The sequence below is a fragment of the Carcharodon carcharias genome, chromosome 5 (genome assembly GCF_017639515.1).
Source record: "Carcharodon carcharias isolate sCarCar2 chromosome 5, sCarCar2.pri, whole genome shotgun sequence".
Classification (NCBI taxonomy): domain Eukaryota; kingdom Metazoa; phylum Chordata; class Chondrichthyes; order Lamniformes; family Lamnidae; genus Carcharodon; species Carcharodon carcharias.
The window spans coordinates 192673782-192690763 of record NC_054471.1 but is presented as its reverse complement, the minus strand read 5'-3'; the positions used below and the strand labels follow the sequence as shown (position 1 = coordinate 192690763).

General features: G+C 44.9%; 1 protein-coding gene across 6 annotated transcripts in view; it reads left to right on the top strand.

Moving 5' to 3' along the window:
- The window catches only part of dnmt3ab (DNA (cytosine-5-)-methyltransferase 3 alpha b), a 620530-nt gene that overhangs the window by 366127 nt on the left and 237421 nt on the right, over window positions 1-16982 (top strand). For all 6 annotated transcript variants that reach the window (XM_041188736.1, XM_041188735.1, XM_041188734.1 and 3 more), the window contains 2 exons: window positions 166-354; window positions 15426-15635. In XM_041188736.1, the coding sequence (XP_041044670.1) occupies window positions 166-354; window positions 15426-15635 (399 nt within the window). The remainder of the gene's footprint in view (window positions 1-165; window positions 355-15425; window positions 15636-16982) is intronic.

The following is a 16982-nucleotide window of genomic DNA, read 5'->3' as shown; positions in this document are numbered from 1 at the left end:
TGATGTCACAATGGTGGAATTTCTAGTTATGCTAGTATATATTTATTTATAATTGTAGGTAAGAAACACCGAAAATTTATTAATGTTTTCCCCGTTTCCATAATGGGTGTTCTTTTCATTTACTTATATTTTTCCTGTTTTTGTCTTCTTATTCCTTCACTTTAGTCTCTCACCTCCATGCATCCTTCTCCCGCTAGGAGGGTGAGTAAAAAGGCTGCAGACCCCACTGATGCTTCTCACTTGAATGCCTCTCCATTGCTTAGCCAAGAGGAAGCACTCTTACCGTGGGGTGAGATGGAAAGAATATCATATTTTCCCCGAAGTGGGAATCTTCACCCCCTCCCCCAGACTGAGGTACAGTGTCTAAACCATTACACTACTGGGTTACTTTGTTTCAATAAGTAATTTTGTCACCCAGCGCATAAAGCAGGGGTGCGTAGAGTAATCGCACAAATTCCTGTCTGTATTATCAGGACATTTCTGCTTGGTTGTTGCCATGAGATGCCTTGATGATGTCATAATCTTGTTACTACAGATACCATCTTTTTGTCACTAACTGAATGATTGAACATAATGGCAGCAGGTATAGGTTAAGAACCAATAGGCTGATTCCCTAGCCCGTTGATCCAAGTATTGAGTGTTTCTCATAGGAAATTTTAATCAGAAAATCACGTCCATAACCTAAGCAGTGCTGGCCCGCAGTTTCTTGAGCTATGCTCCCACGGAGTGCTGCTTTGTACCAAGAGCATCTTGGAATTGGTTGGCGTCAGGGAATTAACCCTTAATTTAGATTGGAATCGTTCAATCGTAGAATTGGCCTCCCTGGATGGTTCAGCAAGTTTACCAGAGACAAGCTGAGCCATACAGATCAGAAAAGTTCAATCCGCTGCCAACGAAGAGTTTGGTGATCCCATCCAGGCAGAGAAAAAGGGTGCCGCAATTGACCACAATGACCACTGAGTTCAGGAGGGAAAAATTAATCATGGTTCCCACTTCTGATTGCAATCCAGAGACAAGTGCTGGAAGTGCTTGTGAGTTGATGTGAGGGCAGGATACAGCTTTGCAGTGATGCCATCTTCCACTGTTATTGTCAAGAAACCTGCTGATGCTCACTGCCTAGACTCACAAATAAATGTAGCTCAGCAATGAGATGGCATCATCAGGCAAGATGAAAGTAAACAGATGAGGTGAAAAAGAGGGGGATGAGAAAAAGAAATGAAAAGTTAGCACAAGTGTGGTCATCAGTAGAACAGACAGTTCTCCTTCGTGAGCTTTCAGGGATTTGGGGAATTTCAAGGTAAGGAGTGTTTGTCGGTGGAATAGTTTTCCACCTTGCCATCTTTCATTGAGAGCAACAAGCACTCCCTGATCAGTTATGATATTGGCCCTGAACAATGTAGAGCATTCTCTACAAGATGTTGACGTTACATTAATCTTTAACCTCAGAAAACTCACACTGCTGACTAGTTTTGGCCTTTCACTTCCCCAATCCTTAGGATTGTTTCCAAGGACGTTGATTAAGTGATGAATTTTAGTTCTGTGTTATGCTGTTAAATCCATGATCACTTCCCGAACTTCAAACCATTAATGAAAATTTCTCAGACCACTCTGTAGCAATAAGTGAAGTTTAGTGAAGATTTCCTTTGTTGAGAGAAATGGTAAGCTGATCATTTCCATTTGTACCTATGATTTCACCTGCAATAGTGAATGCAGATGCACTTCATTTTTTTTCCACGTGGTAACCAGAGGAATTCTTACCTGCTTGAATATGTGAAATCATTCTTTGAATTACAGTGTTTTGCAATGTTAATTATATAGTTACTGTGAGTAACAGCAATAAAACTGCCAGTAATATCCTATCTAGGATATGAGGAAATAAATCAAATCTAACCAAAGCAAAGCATACAGAGTGTTACAGATATGATATATTTTGAAAGCATCCTGTTTTCCACTCACATCCCACGCAAGCCCTCCTTTCTCCCCCCCCCCCACCGGTTCCATTCATTCTCCAACAACTGGGAGACTGACAAGGAAATCCGAAGACTTCCTCAGCACTCCAATAGCAGTACGTTGTATACCAGAGGTTCAGAGGCTTGTGAGGTGAAACGCAGTAACAGTTTAAAGTTTAAGCTTGTTACTGTGGCCTTCACTTTTCCGCCCCTCCTACCACTACTGCACCTCCAGCACCCTCCGGCCACTGATCCTCCACGCTCCCACCCACTCCACCCCACCCTACACCTCTGCAAGGATAAGAGCGTGACTTCAGTGCCGGACCAGCAAACGTAAGCTTGGTATTTTAGAGATATCTCTTGGAATAATTAACAAGATTTTTTCCTGTCCTTGATCCTAAAAAATTCAAATGACTCACCATTCAAAATATGTAACTTTATCTCCACCTAGTGGCTAAATATAATTTTGTTACATAATTCTTTTTGTCAATCCAGTTGCAAGACCTCACAATTGAATATTACGTTAAAGTTAACTACTGTGTGGTGTGATGCGTGTGTAGGAAAGTTTCTTGGGCAGAATTTTATATCACCATTACAAATGGTGACCATGTAGTGTGCAACATCTGAAAATTGTTTTGACTTTGAAATACATTAACATGACTTTGCAATTAACAGAAAATATGGTCATAGTACTGCTGAATATTCACTGAACTGAAGCTAGATTCAACTTCAACTCATACGTGTCAGTTTCTTTCTACATATAATGAAGGCTTTATTTTTGACTGCACTGCAAACTTTATGAATTGTAATCCCAGAGCAGAGCTTTGTGCACTGGGAGTATGTACCAGGATTTTGAATGGGGAGGGTAATGGGCCTTGTTGGATTTTCTACTTATTCTGGTTAATGGATGGAAAATTCTGGGAGGCCCACTGATCTGCCTTTCTAAGTTCCCTACTTGTACTGGTACGAAGCTCGATGCTGGGAGTTTACTTTCATTAAACCTATCCTTCCTTTTACAAGGCAGATCTTTTTGCTCCTCCGCAAACATTACAAGAGTGCCTAGGGCTGTTTCTGCTTTCCATAAATTAAAATTTTCATTAGCGATGATAAGATGCTTTTTTGACTGGTTGGAATTTGTAAGAGCTCCAGTTTGGACTGGATTTCATCAAAACTAGCTGAATTATTTACTTCAGTTAGTGCCCAAATCCAGTAACATTTCAGTAGTGATTAAAATGATTTAACTGATCTGAATCAGTCTCACTTAGAAGTGCGGATAAAACTTGCCAACTTTACCTGACTGATGTCAAATCCCACTGCTCCATCCAAGTGACGGTCGTAGCTCTGATATAAAACAGTGGTCATCGCAACTTCAGTGATCTTATTGCTTTACTTCATCATAAAGAAGATTGAAGAATTCCATTGTGTTTACAACATAGAAACAGGCTATTCGGCTCAACAGATCCATTCCATTGTCTATGCTCAACATGAATCTTCTCCCACCTTACTTCATCTGAATCTTCTAACCCCTTATTTAACTTTCCCTAAAATGTGTCAGTGTCAGTAGTGTTCCCTTCCTTTATGTTTTTCAGTTTTTTTGCTTAATAAGCGATGAGATCATGCCGTTCAAATTAAAATACTTTGGGGGAGAAATTGGGCTCTAAGAACTCGAAAATTACATCTATAATGGTACGCACACTTGAAGGATGAGTTGTTCCAGGCATTATATTGGTGCAGGCATTAGTGCGTGTGGGCTGAATGTTTTCCAGAAATGTGCAGAGCAATAAGTCATGACATTAGTCAGTGGGCAACATTGATTTGAGCCCAGCACTGTCATCCTGACTGTAACCATCATCCTCTACATGTGTTCATGTATTCAGCCTGTGTCAACACTATTGAGAAGGATCATCCACCCCTTACTGGCTGGTTGTTTCTTAATTTCTCTGGCTATTGCCATATCCCGACAAATGCTTGGGACTTTATTTAAGTTGTTTCAAGTTGCTGAAGTATACAGAGAGTGGCGTAGAAGATGCTGAAGGGCATTTTGCTGATGCGTACAGACACAAACCAGTTGCTCCCAGGCATGGATACACTCACTCCCCTTGGAAAACAGCATGACTTAAAGAATAAACAAACCCTGCACAGAGCAGGAGATGCTGAAAGAGGGAAGAGGGGAGTAGAATTCTAAGCACCAAGAGTTTTCAGGGATCAATTCTCCTACTTGGAGCAACGTGTGCTCACTGAAATCTGCTACCTGCTGCAGCCACAACTGCAACCTCAGTGCAGGGTGTCGACAGCATTGCCAATGCCTGTGAAAGTGACAGTGGCAATGTATTTTTGTGTGTTCTGACTTCTTCCAGACTGGAGATGTGCAACATCTCACAGTTTGACTTCCGCAGCTACATCAACTCACTGAGGCAGTCTGTCCGAAGAGAATTTATGACATTTCATCTCCCACTCTTGCCAGATGCATACAGCTTCGCCAGGAACGCCGATTTTCCCATTGTGCAGGGTGCCACTGGCTGCACACGGGCACTGCACGCCAACTCTGCTCTGCAATAGAACCAAGAGGGACTCCACTCCCTCAGCGTTCAGATGGTGTGTGACCATAGGTAGCGAATCCTGCCGTCAATCCTTATATCCTGGTAGCATTCATGATGCCTTCATTCTGTGGCAGTCTGCTTTACCAGCTGCCTTTGAGTCGCCAAAGCAAACCAAAGGATGGCCACTGTGAGGCAAGGGCCATCTGCTGCATGGATCCCTGGTGCACAGCCTGCTCATACACGCACGGCGTGCAATGTAAATAACGCTGCCACAGGAAATGGAATAGAGCAGACCCACTGGTGTATTGGACACAATGCCTCCACTGCCTGGACCACTCTAGAGGAGCCCTGCAGCAGTCAGCAGAACTGGTGTGGAAAGTCGCCATCCCCTGCTGCACAACCTTGCCAACGTGAAGGGTTAGACCATGCCACCTGCCATACAGTAAGCAGCTGAGACATGAGAAGGAAGGGAGGATGCAACATAGACAGCCTCTTTCTACTTGGGCTATTCCCACATGTTTGTGACTTTATTTACTTGTTTCAAGTTGCTGACGTATACAGGGAGTGGCGTAGAAGATGCTGAAGGGCATTTTGCTGATGCGTACAGATACAAACCAGTTGCTCCCAGGCATGGATACACTCACTCCCCTTGGAATGCAGCATGACTTAACGAATAAACAAATGTATGCACAGAGCAGGAGATGCTGAAACTCATCCAAGTGCAATGTCAGTAACCGCAAACCCATCTCCTCATTCACCAATAGTCCTGCACCTTACCTTCCCTCCGTACTGATCATCACAACATCTGCTTGACCACAATGCAAAAATAAATCAAAACCAACACAAAATAAGCATTTCCAGCCAAATTTATGGTGGATATATACCATATTGTGCACAAAAGTCAACTAATCATCATTGTTCTGTCGAAGGGTCATGAGGACTCGAAACGTCAACTCTTTTCTTCTCCGCCGATGCTGCCAGACCTGCTGAGTTTTTCCAGGTAATTCTGTTTTTGTTTTTTATCATTGTGCATTGCCTTGGCGTGTGTCTTCCATGTATTTATTTATCCCAGTGCTCCGACACAGTGATGCCTTAATGGCTGCAGCATGACTGGTACAAGGATGATGACTTTCAGTGGGGCGGGAGACTGCAGGTGACGTTGGAGGATGACTTCGAGCAACTTTGGGCCCGGTCGGCCCAGCTAAGCCTGCACCATCTCAGCAGGGGCTGACTGTCTGACAGGCAAAAGCAAGGGCAGTGGCAGGGTGGATGGATGAATGCCCTGTGAATGCTGTGTTCTTCAAACAGGGCAGCAGGTTTATGGTCCACGGAGCCAGCGTCACTACTCCAGGATGGTGCTTCAGCAATTCCAGTAATCTGCTGGAGAGCTTTGGAGGCAGGGTCATTGAATACTTTTAAGGCAGAAGGAGATAAGTTCTTGACTAACAAGGGAGTCAAAGTTATTGGGTGGAGTTGAGGCCACAGTCAGATCAGCCATGATCTTATTGAATGGCAGAGCAGGCTCGAGGGGCCAAATAGCCTACTGCCAATTCCTATGTTCGTATAGAGCCACCATGCACCTTCCTGAGCACTAATCCATAGCCATGATGGCTGTAGTCTAAGCTTGTGTGGCAGCAAGTTGATCTTGCTTGTCAGCAGTCTGAACTTCCATCAGAAACTGCATGATCTTGGGTTTGGAAGTGTGGAGTTGGCCACCACTTGCATGCTTGAAATGATGGGTTTTAAGCTCTTTATAAAGCCCTGTGCAAGGTTGGTGTTGAGCTCATCTGTTCTCCGTGACATTGAGTATAGGCTTTCTGGCAGGCTTCACAATGCACTTAGCATTTTGTTTTGCATACCCATCAGTGTTTTTCTGTAGGTTGCCCCCATCAAAGTCCTCATCTGAGTACTCTGCAGCAGAAACGGTGTGCAACCTCACCCTCAGTGAACTGGCACCTGCACTGTCCTTGCCCCTGGCCTGCTTACATTACACTAATGCTTGGGGTCTCACTACGTGCAGATCCTGCCTCTAATCCATCCTCTGAGATGCAAACTGTGGCAGCATCTGAGCTCGTGGCTTCGACTGTGAAATCAAGTGAAGGTGCTGTGTCTTCATCTTCACTCATTTCTTGGCATTCCTCCACTGTCAACATCCTGGGGTCGCCATTGACCAGAAAGTTAACTGGACCAGCCGTATAAATGTTGTGGCTACAAGAGCAGGTCAGTGGCTGGCGATTCCTAAGCCTGTCCCACCTTCTACAAGGTATAAGCCAGGGTTGTGGTGGAATACTCCAAACCTATCTGGATGAGTGCAGCTCTGCTACAGAAACTGCAAGAAGTAACCATACCAGCAAACTGGCAAAGAAAGGACAGCACATCCGAAGATGTGAGTATGTTGGGACTGGATGAAAGCTGAAAAGAAGTCCAATCCTTGATAAGCCCAATATTCAACACCAAACCAAGACCTGAAACATCCGAACATTCCTCCCGTGTGGGAAGATGTCTCAGGTGCTGCAAGAGTTGAGAGCCTATCGCCTCAACATCTTGGGCATCAGTGAGACATCGTGGGCAGGACAAGGACAAATCAATGGTGAGGGCGCAATGATTCTATACTATGGCCAAGAAGGACATCACACCAATGGAGTTGGCCTCATACTCAACAGATGCTCATCATAAACATTAGATGGGGGGGGCGGAACCCAGTAAACCATTGCACCATCAACGCCAGATTCCACACTAGGCACGCCAATGTCACTGTCGTGTAGGCTTATACACCAACAGAAGCAGACATGGAGAAGAAAGATCAATTCCACCAACAATTGCAGTCCACGCTGGGCCTCATTGAATTGGTGACCTACTGCAAAGGTCGATGGTCCATGATCAGCAAGCATGTTCAGCGGAAATGGCGAGCACTGTCTAGCATTCTGCAACAGCAATAGGCTCAGCATTGTGAAGATCTTCTTCAAGCACAAGGACATCCACAAAAAGACATGGAGATCTCCAGATGGTAACACCCTGAATGAGATTGACCTCCATCAGCAAGAGACTTGTCAAGGTGCTGATGTAGGCTGGGACCACCACTTTGTGTTCAGCAAGAGCCACCTGAAGCTGAAGAAGGCAACAATCACAAAGACACAATGGCCATTTGCAATGGAGAAACTGAAGGGCAAGGACATCTCAGTACTCTCCAACAGGTTTTAATTATTGCTGAAGTGGGCAACATTGAGGAACAGTGGGAAATCTTCAAAAGTGGGATCAAAGAGAGTGCATACGTCACCATAGGACAGAGGAGGGGAACCAACAAAGGACATTAAATCACTAACTCAACTTGGAATTTGATTGATGAAAAAAAGCTGGCAACAAGCAAGAGGGACCAGGAAAAGAAAATTGTGCAAAGACGAAAAGATAAGGAGAAGTACAGAAGATTAGATAAAGCTACGAAGAAGAGCTATGAGAAGGACAGACCAGGCTGGATAGCGTTAAAAGGCATGGAGGCACAAGAAGCAGCAAATTGGAATGACTCCAAGACACTGTACAGGATCATACAGGAACTGACCGGTGCAAGAAGCAACAGCACTGTACTAATCAAGGGCAAAGATAGCAGGACACTATTGAAGGATCAGGAGCAGGAGGCAAGATGGGTAGAACATCTTCGGGAGATCTTCAACCAGCCCAACCCCAGCTCCACATTCAAGTTTGATGACAGGACTGCACCTCAGCAGCTGAACGTCAACCTGGGAGAAATTGTCAGATCAGAGGGCCATCAAGAGCCTGAAGAACAACAAGGCACCTGGGATTGATGAGCTACCAGCAGATCTATTGAAACATGGCAAGAACACCATTGCAACAGAGCCCGTGGGCCTGTTCAACAAGACCTGGTCTGCAGAGGATGTCCTGGATGACTGGAGATGATGAGGGGTAATCAGCAAGCTGCCAAAGAAAGGGAACATCAGCGACTGCAACAACTGGGGCTTAACACTGCTATCAGTACCTGGCAATGTCTTCAGCATGGAGCCCCTCAACAGATTGAAAGCGGAAATAGACAGTACGCTTAATGAAGACCTGGCAGGTTTCCAAGGTGGCAGATCATGCTGCGAGCAGGTCCTTACATTCAGCATCATAGAGCAGAGCCTAGAATATCAGAAGCCATTGTAGTCGACTTCATTCATTTCAAGAAAGCTTTTGATAGTATCCATCAGCAGAACTCTGGTGCATCGCAAGATGTTATGGCATCCTGGAGCAGTACGTTAACATCTTCAAAGCCTTGTAATGTGACATCAGCTGCTGCACCAAGATCAGCCTGGGCAACATGGGTTCCTTCAACGTCATTAGAGGAGTATGGCAAGGTCTCTGCATTCCTTTTCTTCTTGGTTATTGATTTGTTTGTGAGGAAGACAATGGTGGGTGCAGGCTTTGGCATCCTGTGTCAGCACCAGCAGTACATGGACCTGGATGTCGCAGACAACATTACCTCATTGGCCGAAGAATTGCACATGCTCGAAGACATGACCACTAGTCTTGAGAGTAGCTGCGCCAAGTTTGGGCTACACATCAACTGCAAGAGGACCAAGACAGTGACAACTGGATGGCAACAAGGCCCTCCCTCCCATCACCATCGGGCAACAGAACATGGAGAATGTCTACCACTTCCCTACCTAGGAAGCAACATCCCCAGGGAGGATGAGGAGATCGGTGTCCACATAAGAATCGATAAAGCAACATTGGTCTTCCAAAGGTTCCACACTGTCCGGCCATCCAACACCATCAACACAGCCATGAAGCTGAAATTCTACATGTCCATAGTAATACCAACTACAATCTGTATCAGTGAGGCATGGAAGACAACAGCAAAGGTGTCACATAAGTTAGACGCCTTTCACTAGCACAGCCTATGTAAGATCCTGGGCATCACATGGAGAGAGAGCATTAAAAACATAGAAGTGCTACAGTGGATGGTCAGAGGCAGCTGTGGGCCATCATGACTGTGGCTAGCAGGACACATATTTTGCCTCCTGGACATACGCCCCACCAGAGTGACAGTGGAATGGACACCACCAGGCAGAAGAAGACCAGGCCGCCCAAAGAGGACCTGGTGAAATACATTTAAGGAGGATCTCCAAGTGCAGAAGAGATTGCAATGTAATTCACTTATGAGGCAGGGATCAATTGTTCATAAACATTAAGAACAAAATTTAAAAGCTTTTTGAAATCCATCATGCCATAATATTTTATATTTGTCATTAACTGTCTCCATAGCTCTGCAATAAATACTAAATTATTTTTGGCTGTGATTGTTCTATATGTAGGATTACATAATTAATGCAGTAATTGATTTGAAAGAGAACATCATACAGTGGATTCCGGGGAGGTATTAAAGTAGGCTGTATTGCAACTTAGCCATTTTCATGGGGCAAAATATCTGTGTCCAACCTTACAATCACCACCACCCTGCATATGACAAATCTCTGTATGTCTGGCAGTCATAATTACTTTGGGTAGAGAAATGCTGAATTGAAACCAAATTGCTGAAGACCCCATCATATAAACAAATATAAATAACTATAGCATCCATTGCTAATACAAATATTTCTTTAAAAATTGGACTTCTACTTCTCTTCAGCCTTTAGATTATAGTCACAGCGTCTGTTGAATTGCTGACATGAATTTTCAATATACTTAGCATATTACCAAAACATGAGGTAAGAGACATTCTATGTTGATCGGCATAAGATTTGAGTGGCTAAAACGATGATCTGAATTTTTAGTACATAGTTTCAATACATGACATATTAATGTTTTTTGTTGACATCAGTCAAATAATTTTGATTAAGATAATATCTCTGGTATGTAGGTCAAGCAGCATTTGTGGAGAGAACAGACCAGTTAACCTTAAAGATGTGAACCCATCTGCAGGATTGAAATATAACAAGTAGGCATGTTAATATCATCAGAAAATGGAAGGGAAATATATGGAAAAAACAGAAAAGAAACAATACAAGGAAAATACAGCAGATGTTGAAAATCTGAAACAAACGCAGAAAATGCTGGAAATACTCTGCAGGTCACACAGAATCTGTGGAGAGTGAAACAATCTTGACGAAAGGTTTAACTGTTTCTCTCTCCACAGATGCTGCCTTGACCAGCTGAGTAGCTCCAGCATTTTCTGTTCTTAATTTAGAAAGGAAGCATCAATGGAAGAATGTCACACAGCATCTCAGTCAAGTAATAGGCAGAAGCATTAAATCATAGAAGAAAATAAAAGTATAAATATCTAAGGGAATTGGGCACTATATAAACAAACATTGGAAAAGCTGGGGTTAATTAAAATTAGTTTGGAAATGAAGATACACCCAAAGTTTGAAGTTACGGAAGCCATTGTTCGGAACAGTGGGTGTAGGGTGCCTTCGAGGAATAATTTGAATTGCCCATTGGCCTTCAGAAGCCATCTAGTTTGTCAATTAATCTGGTAAATACATTTTGTATTGCAGATTTTGGGCTATGTTAAATATTTACATTAATTGAGAAATGATAGTTCTTCGTCCAACCTAAATAAGGCAATAACTATGCAGTTTATGATTGAAGAGAGGAAAACATCTTTATCAAACTTATTCCCAAACTTTACAACATACTATTCCACCTTATTTTGTTCCATGTGGCATTCTTTAACATTGACCAATTGTTCACAGACTTCTCTACTAAAGAACAGAACAAAAGTTTGAAGTCAAATTCACAGCTACCTCACAATATTATTTAGACGAATGTTTTCCTCTATGTGGACATAAATATCTATTTTGCGATCACTATCTCTCTGGCCTAATCGAATGACATTTAGTGCCCAGTAATGATGTCAAGTATGGTCTCATTTTTAGGGATTAGCACTGTTAATGTTGCAGCCCTGTCACAATGAAGTGCATGCTCTAGCTGTAAGTGTGAGCAGTTGCTCTTAATTGGGGAAATGTTAGGGCATTAATCTTAAGTATATATAAAAACCGGTTTCCACCTGTGCGGGGGAAGGAAAAGGAAGTTTGTGCCTCTGTTCTCTGGGCTTTGTGAATAAACCTATGTTAAGGAAAGACTGGTTTCACATTCCTCCTTTACTCGGTAAATGAGCACCAAATCATAACAAGCACCTAGCTAGAGAATAATCCTCCTTCTGCTGTTGCATCAGAAAATGTTGCAATTTAATTTTTCCAATGGCCAACCAAAGCAAATTTATTCTAAGTCACACTGACCAGAAAGTTTCAGGTTTGATTCCTGGTTATGTGACAATCTAGCTGATCTAAGCTGGAGTATATTGGACTGCGGAGTGGAAAAATATTCATCCAGACTTTCTGCCCCATGACTCATGTTGGAAAGTGTGGATGTGTGAACATTAGGATCAGACTCAGCCAGGACGCCCCTCACAGTTGAACATCCTGCCAACTCTTACTGTCTAAGCTCGTAGATGAAGAGTAGCCGCTTTGGTAAGGTACCAGAGTGTGGCAGTATCCAATGTACCTTACCCTGGTATGAGTTGGTGCCTACAGGAAAGAAAGGAAAAAAACTGACAAGTGCAAAATGTTCTTGTGTGTGTATCAGCGCAGGAGAGCAAGGCTGTCAGTGGTCTGTCGGCCGTCCAGCACCAATTGGCACTTACGTGAAAACAAGTTTCAAATAAAGAGAAATCTTGGCATTTCTAAAGTTTAGACCTTATGAAACATAGCAAGAAATAAAAAAAGATACCCAATGTAAAATCACAACAGTGGAACACCACTAGACAATAAAATACAGCAACCGGACAGTGGGTCACTCTGGTGTTTACTATATCTTCCTTGGGATTAACAGGAGCGGATTGGTGGGATAATGTGTTCTTATTTAAGTTTAATTTGATTTATAGGGTAGGTATGGCAGGTGGGTATTTCAATATTCCCTTTAAATGAATAGCCCTTCAGAGCATGTTGTTTCCCAAATCAGGGAACCTTGTGTGTTTTATGGATTATTTGTGTGTGTGAATTTTTTATACTGCATTGTACTGCTTCATTTTGTCTAAATAAACATTCAGTGATAAATTTCAACACGCTGTGCACGCTATAAATGTTGCACCGATCAAAAAAAAGTTATTTTTTTTCAGTGAGGTCCCATTTATGCTTTACATTCATTTCCAGATTTGCTAAGTATGTTGTGTAATTATAAAGTAGCCACTTTAATTTACTAACATCGAAAAATATTTTATGGATATCTTCACTGTTTTTCACCTGCCTTAAAATGATTTGTTCTTCTCCACTCCAGCTTTCAGATTCCCTCCCAACATGATATTTTTTCTCTGTTAATTTTTTCATCACTGTGGCCATGGGTGTTAGAGCTGAGCAATAGGTGGGGGCCCGGTTGAATGTCCATCATAAAATGTTGTGATTTAGCTTTGCTGACATCAATAAATTTGTCGTAGTCACACGGTCCAGAAAGTGTTGGGCTTTATCCCTGGTATCCCTCTACTCTGCGCCAAGATCATCAACCCCAAACTCCAAGGAGCATCCTTTATCATTTTGACATTTCCATTTCCCAAACAAGCCACCATGACATCTCCAACTAAGGCTGGCAATTTGATACCAGTTAGTGCTAAATTAAGATTAACTTCCTTCCAGGAAAGGAACTGAGATTGCTCAAACTCAGTTTATTGAATCTTATTGGGGCTGGGCTGAATTTGAACCCAGCTCCAGATTTGAAAGCCCACCACATCACAATGGGCTGGACTTTCCCTCTGGGGGTGGGAAACAAAGTTCAAGACTGTTTCTAGGGGCTGAACCTGCCCTGGTGGAGAAGCAGTCATTCACTGGGATATTCATGGGGCACTGGGGGCTGGAGACAGGTTCACTGTCCAATTAAGGACAGTGAGTGGGCTTTTGAAGCTAGAGGTTGAATCAGTGACCTTCCAGCTGCAAAAGAGCAACAGGCTGCCATGTAAGGTAAGTGAGTGAGCAGGCACTTCAAGATGAAGGCTCTCTACATAACTTCTTCAAATCTAAATCAAAAATGGGTTTTGCAACCAGCCATTACTGTTGGGGTGGGGTGGAGCGCTGGAGGGAGCCCATTTATAAGGTAGCCCATGGCTGTTCCTGCATCTAAGAAGGCAGTGAGGGCCTTTGCGCCTGCCTGGAGTGCTGGGCACCACCGCCTATGGAAACCTGGAGGCCCATTGGAAAATTCCAGTCGGCCTCCTTTAGTTGACCTTGTAGAGCTGGGTTGGCTACAAGGGCAAGCAGGTAATCCTGTCATCCTGCCCCCTCTCCATCCCACCATCACAAGAATAGCCCAGAGGCAGGATGGAGCCAGGGAACTGGCACACTGGCTAGAGGGGTTTTTAGCTCCCACCCACCTTCGATCTGGTCCAGCATTACCTGATAAGAAGGTGGTGAAGTTCCATACTCACAAATCTCTGCAATACTCCGTATAACTTTCTACCTGGGCCAGAAATTTCACCCCCGTTGGGGGTGGGGGCGGGGGTTTGTGCGGGGGTGGGTGGGGGCGGGCGCAAACCCAATCAGCACCCCCGATCGGGGCCGCAGTGCCATTTTACGATGCCCATCATGACATGCGCCCGAAAGCGCTGAGCGCTCCCTGTGGGAGCGAGGTGCCTCAGGGAGATTTGCTTCAGTCTTAAACTTTAAATAGAACCATAGAACCATAGAACACTACAGCACAGAAAACAGGCCATTCGGCCCTTCTAGTCTGTGCCGAAATATTATTCTGCTAGTCCCATTGACCTGCACCTGGTTCATAACCCTCCAGACCTCTCCCATCCATGTCTCTGTCCAATTTACTCTTAAAACTTAAGAGTGTGCCCTCATTTACCACGTCAGATGGTAGCTCGTTCCACACTCTCACCACTCTCTGAGTGAAGAGGTTCCCCCTATTGTTCCCCCTAAACCTTTCCCCTTTCACCCTAAAGCCATGACCTCTCGTGTTTATCTCTCCTAATCTAATTGGAAAGAGCCTACTCGCATTTACTCTGCCTATACCCTTCATAGAGGATTTTTAAACTTTTAAAACATGTCCCCTTATGTGACAGTATCACATGAGCCGGGACGTGTCAAAGAATAAATGTATAAATTTTTATTAGATTTTAAAACAGTTCATGAAACCTCGTCCTGCCCGTGGATGAGGTTTCATGAAACATGTGAAGGCCGCTTGGGCTCTTCTCCTGCCCGCGGGTTGGACGGGCAGCTCATCAAATTGAGTTAATTAGTTTCTAACGGGCATTAATAGACCTTTGACAGTTCAGCGGGAGTGCAGCCGACTCGGCTGTGCGCCCGCCGAACTGACAATCTAAATGACACAGGGGTTACGTCGGGACACACGCCCGACATCGCCACGCGTCACTTGACGTGTTGGCGAGCAGGCCCCACACCACCCCCCCCCCACTCACCGACGGGGAAAATGCTGTCCCCGGAGTTATGCAAAACCATCCTGGAGTTGCTCAACCTAATTTCCATTTTTCCACCTGTGAGATAAACCTGACCTTTGAGATGTTGTAGGCATCCAGCACTAGTTTTAGCAATCTATGTGGCATAGCTGGTTGACTTACTAATGTCAGTGCTTGATTGACCCTGGTGAATATTTTTAAACACACAGGAAATGCTTTTCCCACAGACTTACTTTGACATTGCCTTAGTTTTTCCAAAAGAAAGCAGCTTGAAAAATTGGCCTGATGCACAGTTTAAACGATAATATCGCTAATGCAAAGGCTCACATCAATGGAGTTAATTTCTCATCCAACTAATGTACTATTGTTCAAAAGACTTAATTAATAGTCGTGTTTTACAAAGAAACTTCATGTTAGAAAGTATAAAGTGTATTTCTCCTTCAGGGGTACAGATATTTGTTAGAACCTTCACTTACTTATACCTATTCTAACTTATGCCCTTCCTTCCCCATACTACCACCCCTTTCCTATCCACAGGCTGAGAAGAGGGCAAAACTTGTAGCTGTAATGAACGCGCAGGAAGATACCCCAGCTCAGAAAGAGAAAGAAACAAGCACAATCATTTCCCAGAAGTCCACTGATCCAACGCCTCCCAGCATTGCAACCACTCCAGAGCCTACAGTCATTTCAAATGAGACAGCTGAGAAGACCACATCCAAAGTGATAGATGAGGAAGCAGAATATGAAGTAAGTTAACTGTTTTATCCTCTGATATACACTGGCCGGGTAGTTTGGCAGTTTTGTGAAAGGCACCAAGCTCGGTGCTTTAGTGCTCAGAACAAATATACAGAAGTGGCATCATGGTGAGATGCCAGTGCTGATTGGTTAAGGGGTCGTTATACAATGCTGATGCCTTTATGACAGGGGTTTCCAAACTGCTGGTTATGATCCCCAGTGGGGTCACATCGAGTTTAGGATCCCACACTCTCTCTCTCTCCTCCGAGGCAACAAGATGACTGGCATGGAGAGCTGACTTTGGCGGGACAGTCCTGGACTCACTGACAGCTTGACACCAAACAACAAGGGGTGGACGGTGTGCTCAAAACCCTCTTTAACCTCAGAAAACAGATTTAGCGGTGAGTCCAGAGCAGGCGCGGGATGTTTGTGTGCTGATTTGGTGCAGGCAGAGGCAGGCAATTGTAACTCAGTGACTGATTGTGTGCGGCAAAAACCAGGTCGTGCAGCTGAGCCGTGAAGCTGAATGCTGGCTTCAAACTTTACTGTGTTTCTGCTCCTGTTGTGCAGGCTCCTTACCCTGGCTGGGCTGGCAACTACGCTTTGCAGCACCAGCAACTAGACCAAAAAGGGCGTGCAAGGGGGTGGTTGCAGTGGGGAGGAGTGGTGGTGGAAGAGAGGGGCTGATTACTGTGTGTGGGGGAGGGGAGGGGAGGGGGCTGATTACTGTGTGTGGGGGAGGGGAGGGGGCTGATTACTGTGTCTGGGGGAGGGGAGGGGGCTGATTACTGTGTGTGGGGGAGGGGAGGGGGCTGATTACTGTGTGTGGGGGAGGGGAGGGGAGGGGGCTGATTACTGTGTGTGGGGGAGGGGAGGGGGCTGATTACTGTGTGTGGGGGAGGGGAGGGGGGCTGATTACTGTGTGTGTGGGGGAGGGGAGGGGAGGGGGCTGATTACTGTGTGTGGGGGAGGGGAGGGGAGGGGGCTGATTACTGTGTGTGTGGGGGAGGGGAGGGGGCTGATTACTGTGTGTGTGGGGGAGGGGAGGGGAGGGGGCTGATTACTGTGTGTGTGGGGGAGGGGAGGGGGCTGATTACTGTGTGTGGGGGAGGGGAGGGGGCTGATTACTGTGTGTGGGGGAGGGGAGGGGAGGGGGCTGATTACTGTGTGTGTGGGGGAGGGGAGGGGGCTGATTACTGTGTGTGTGGGGAGGGGAGGGGGCTGATTACTGTGTGTGGGGGAGGGGAGGGGGCTGATTACTGTGTGTGGGGGGAGGGGAGGGGAGGGGGCTGATTACTGTGTGTGGGGGAGGGGAGGGGGCTGATTACTGTGTGTGGGGGAGGGGAGGGGGCTGATTAC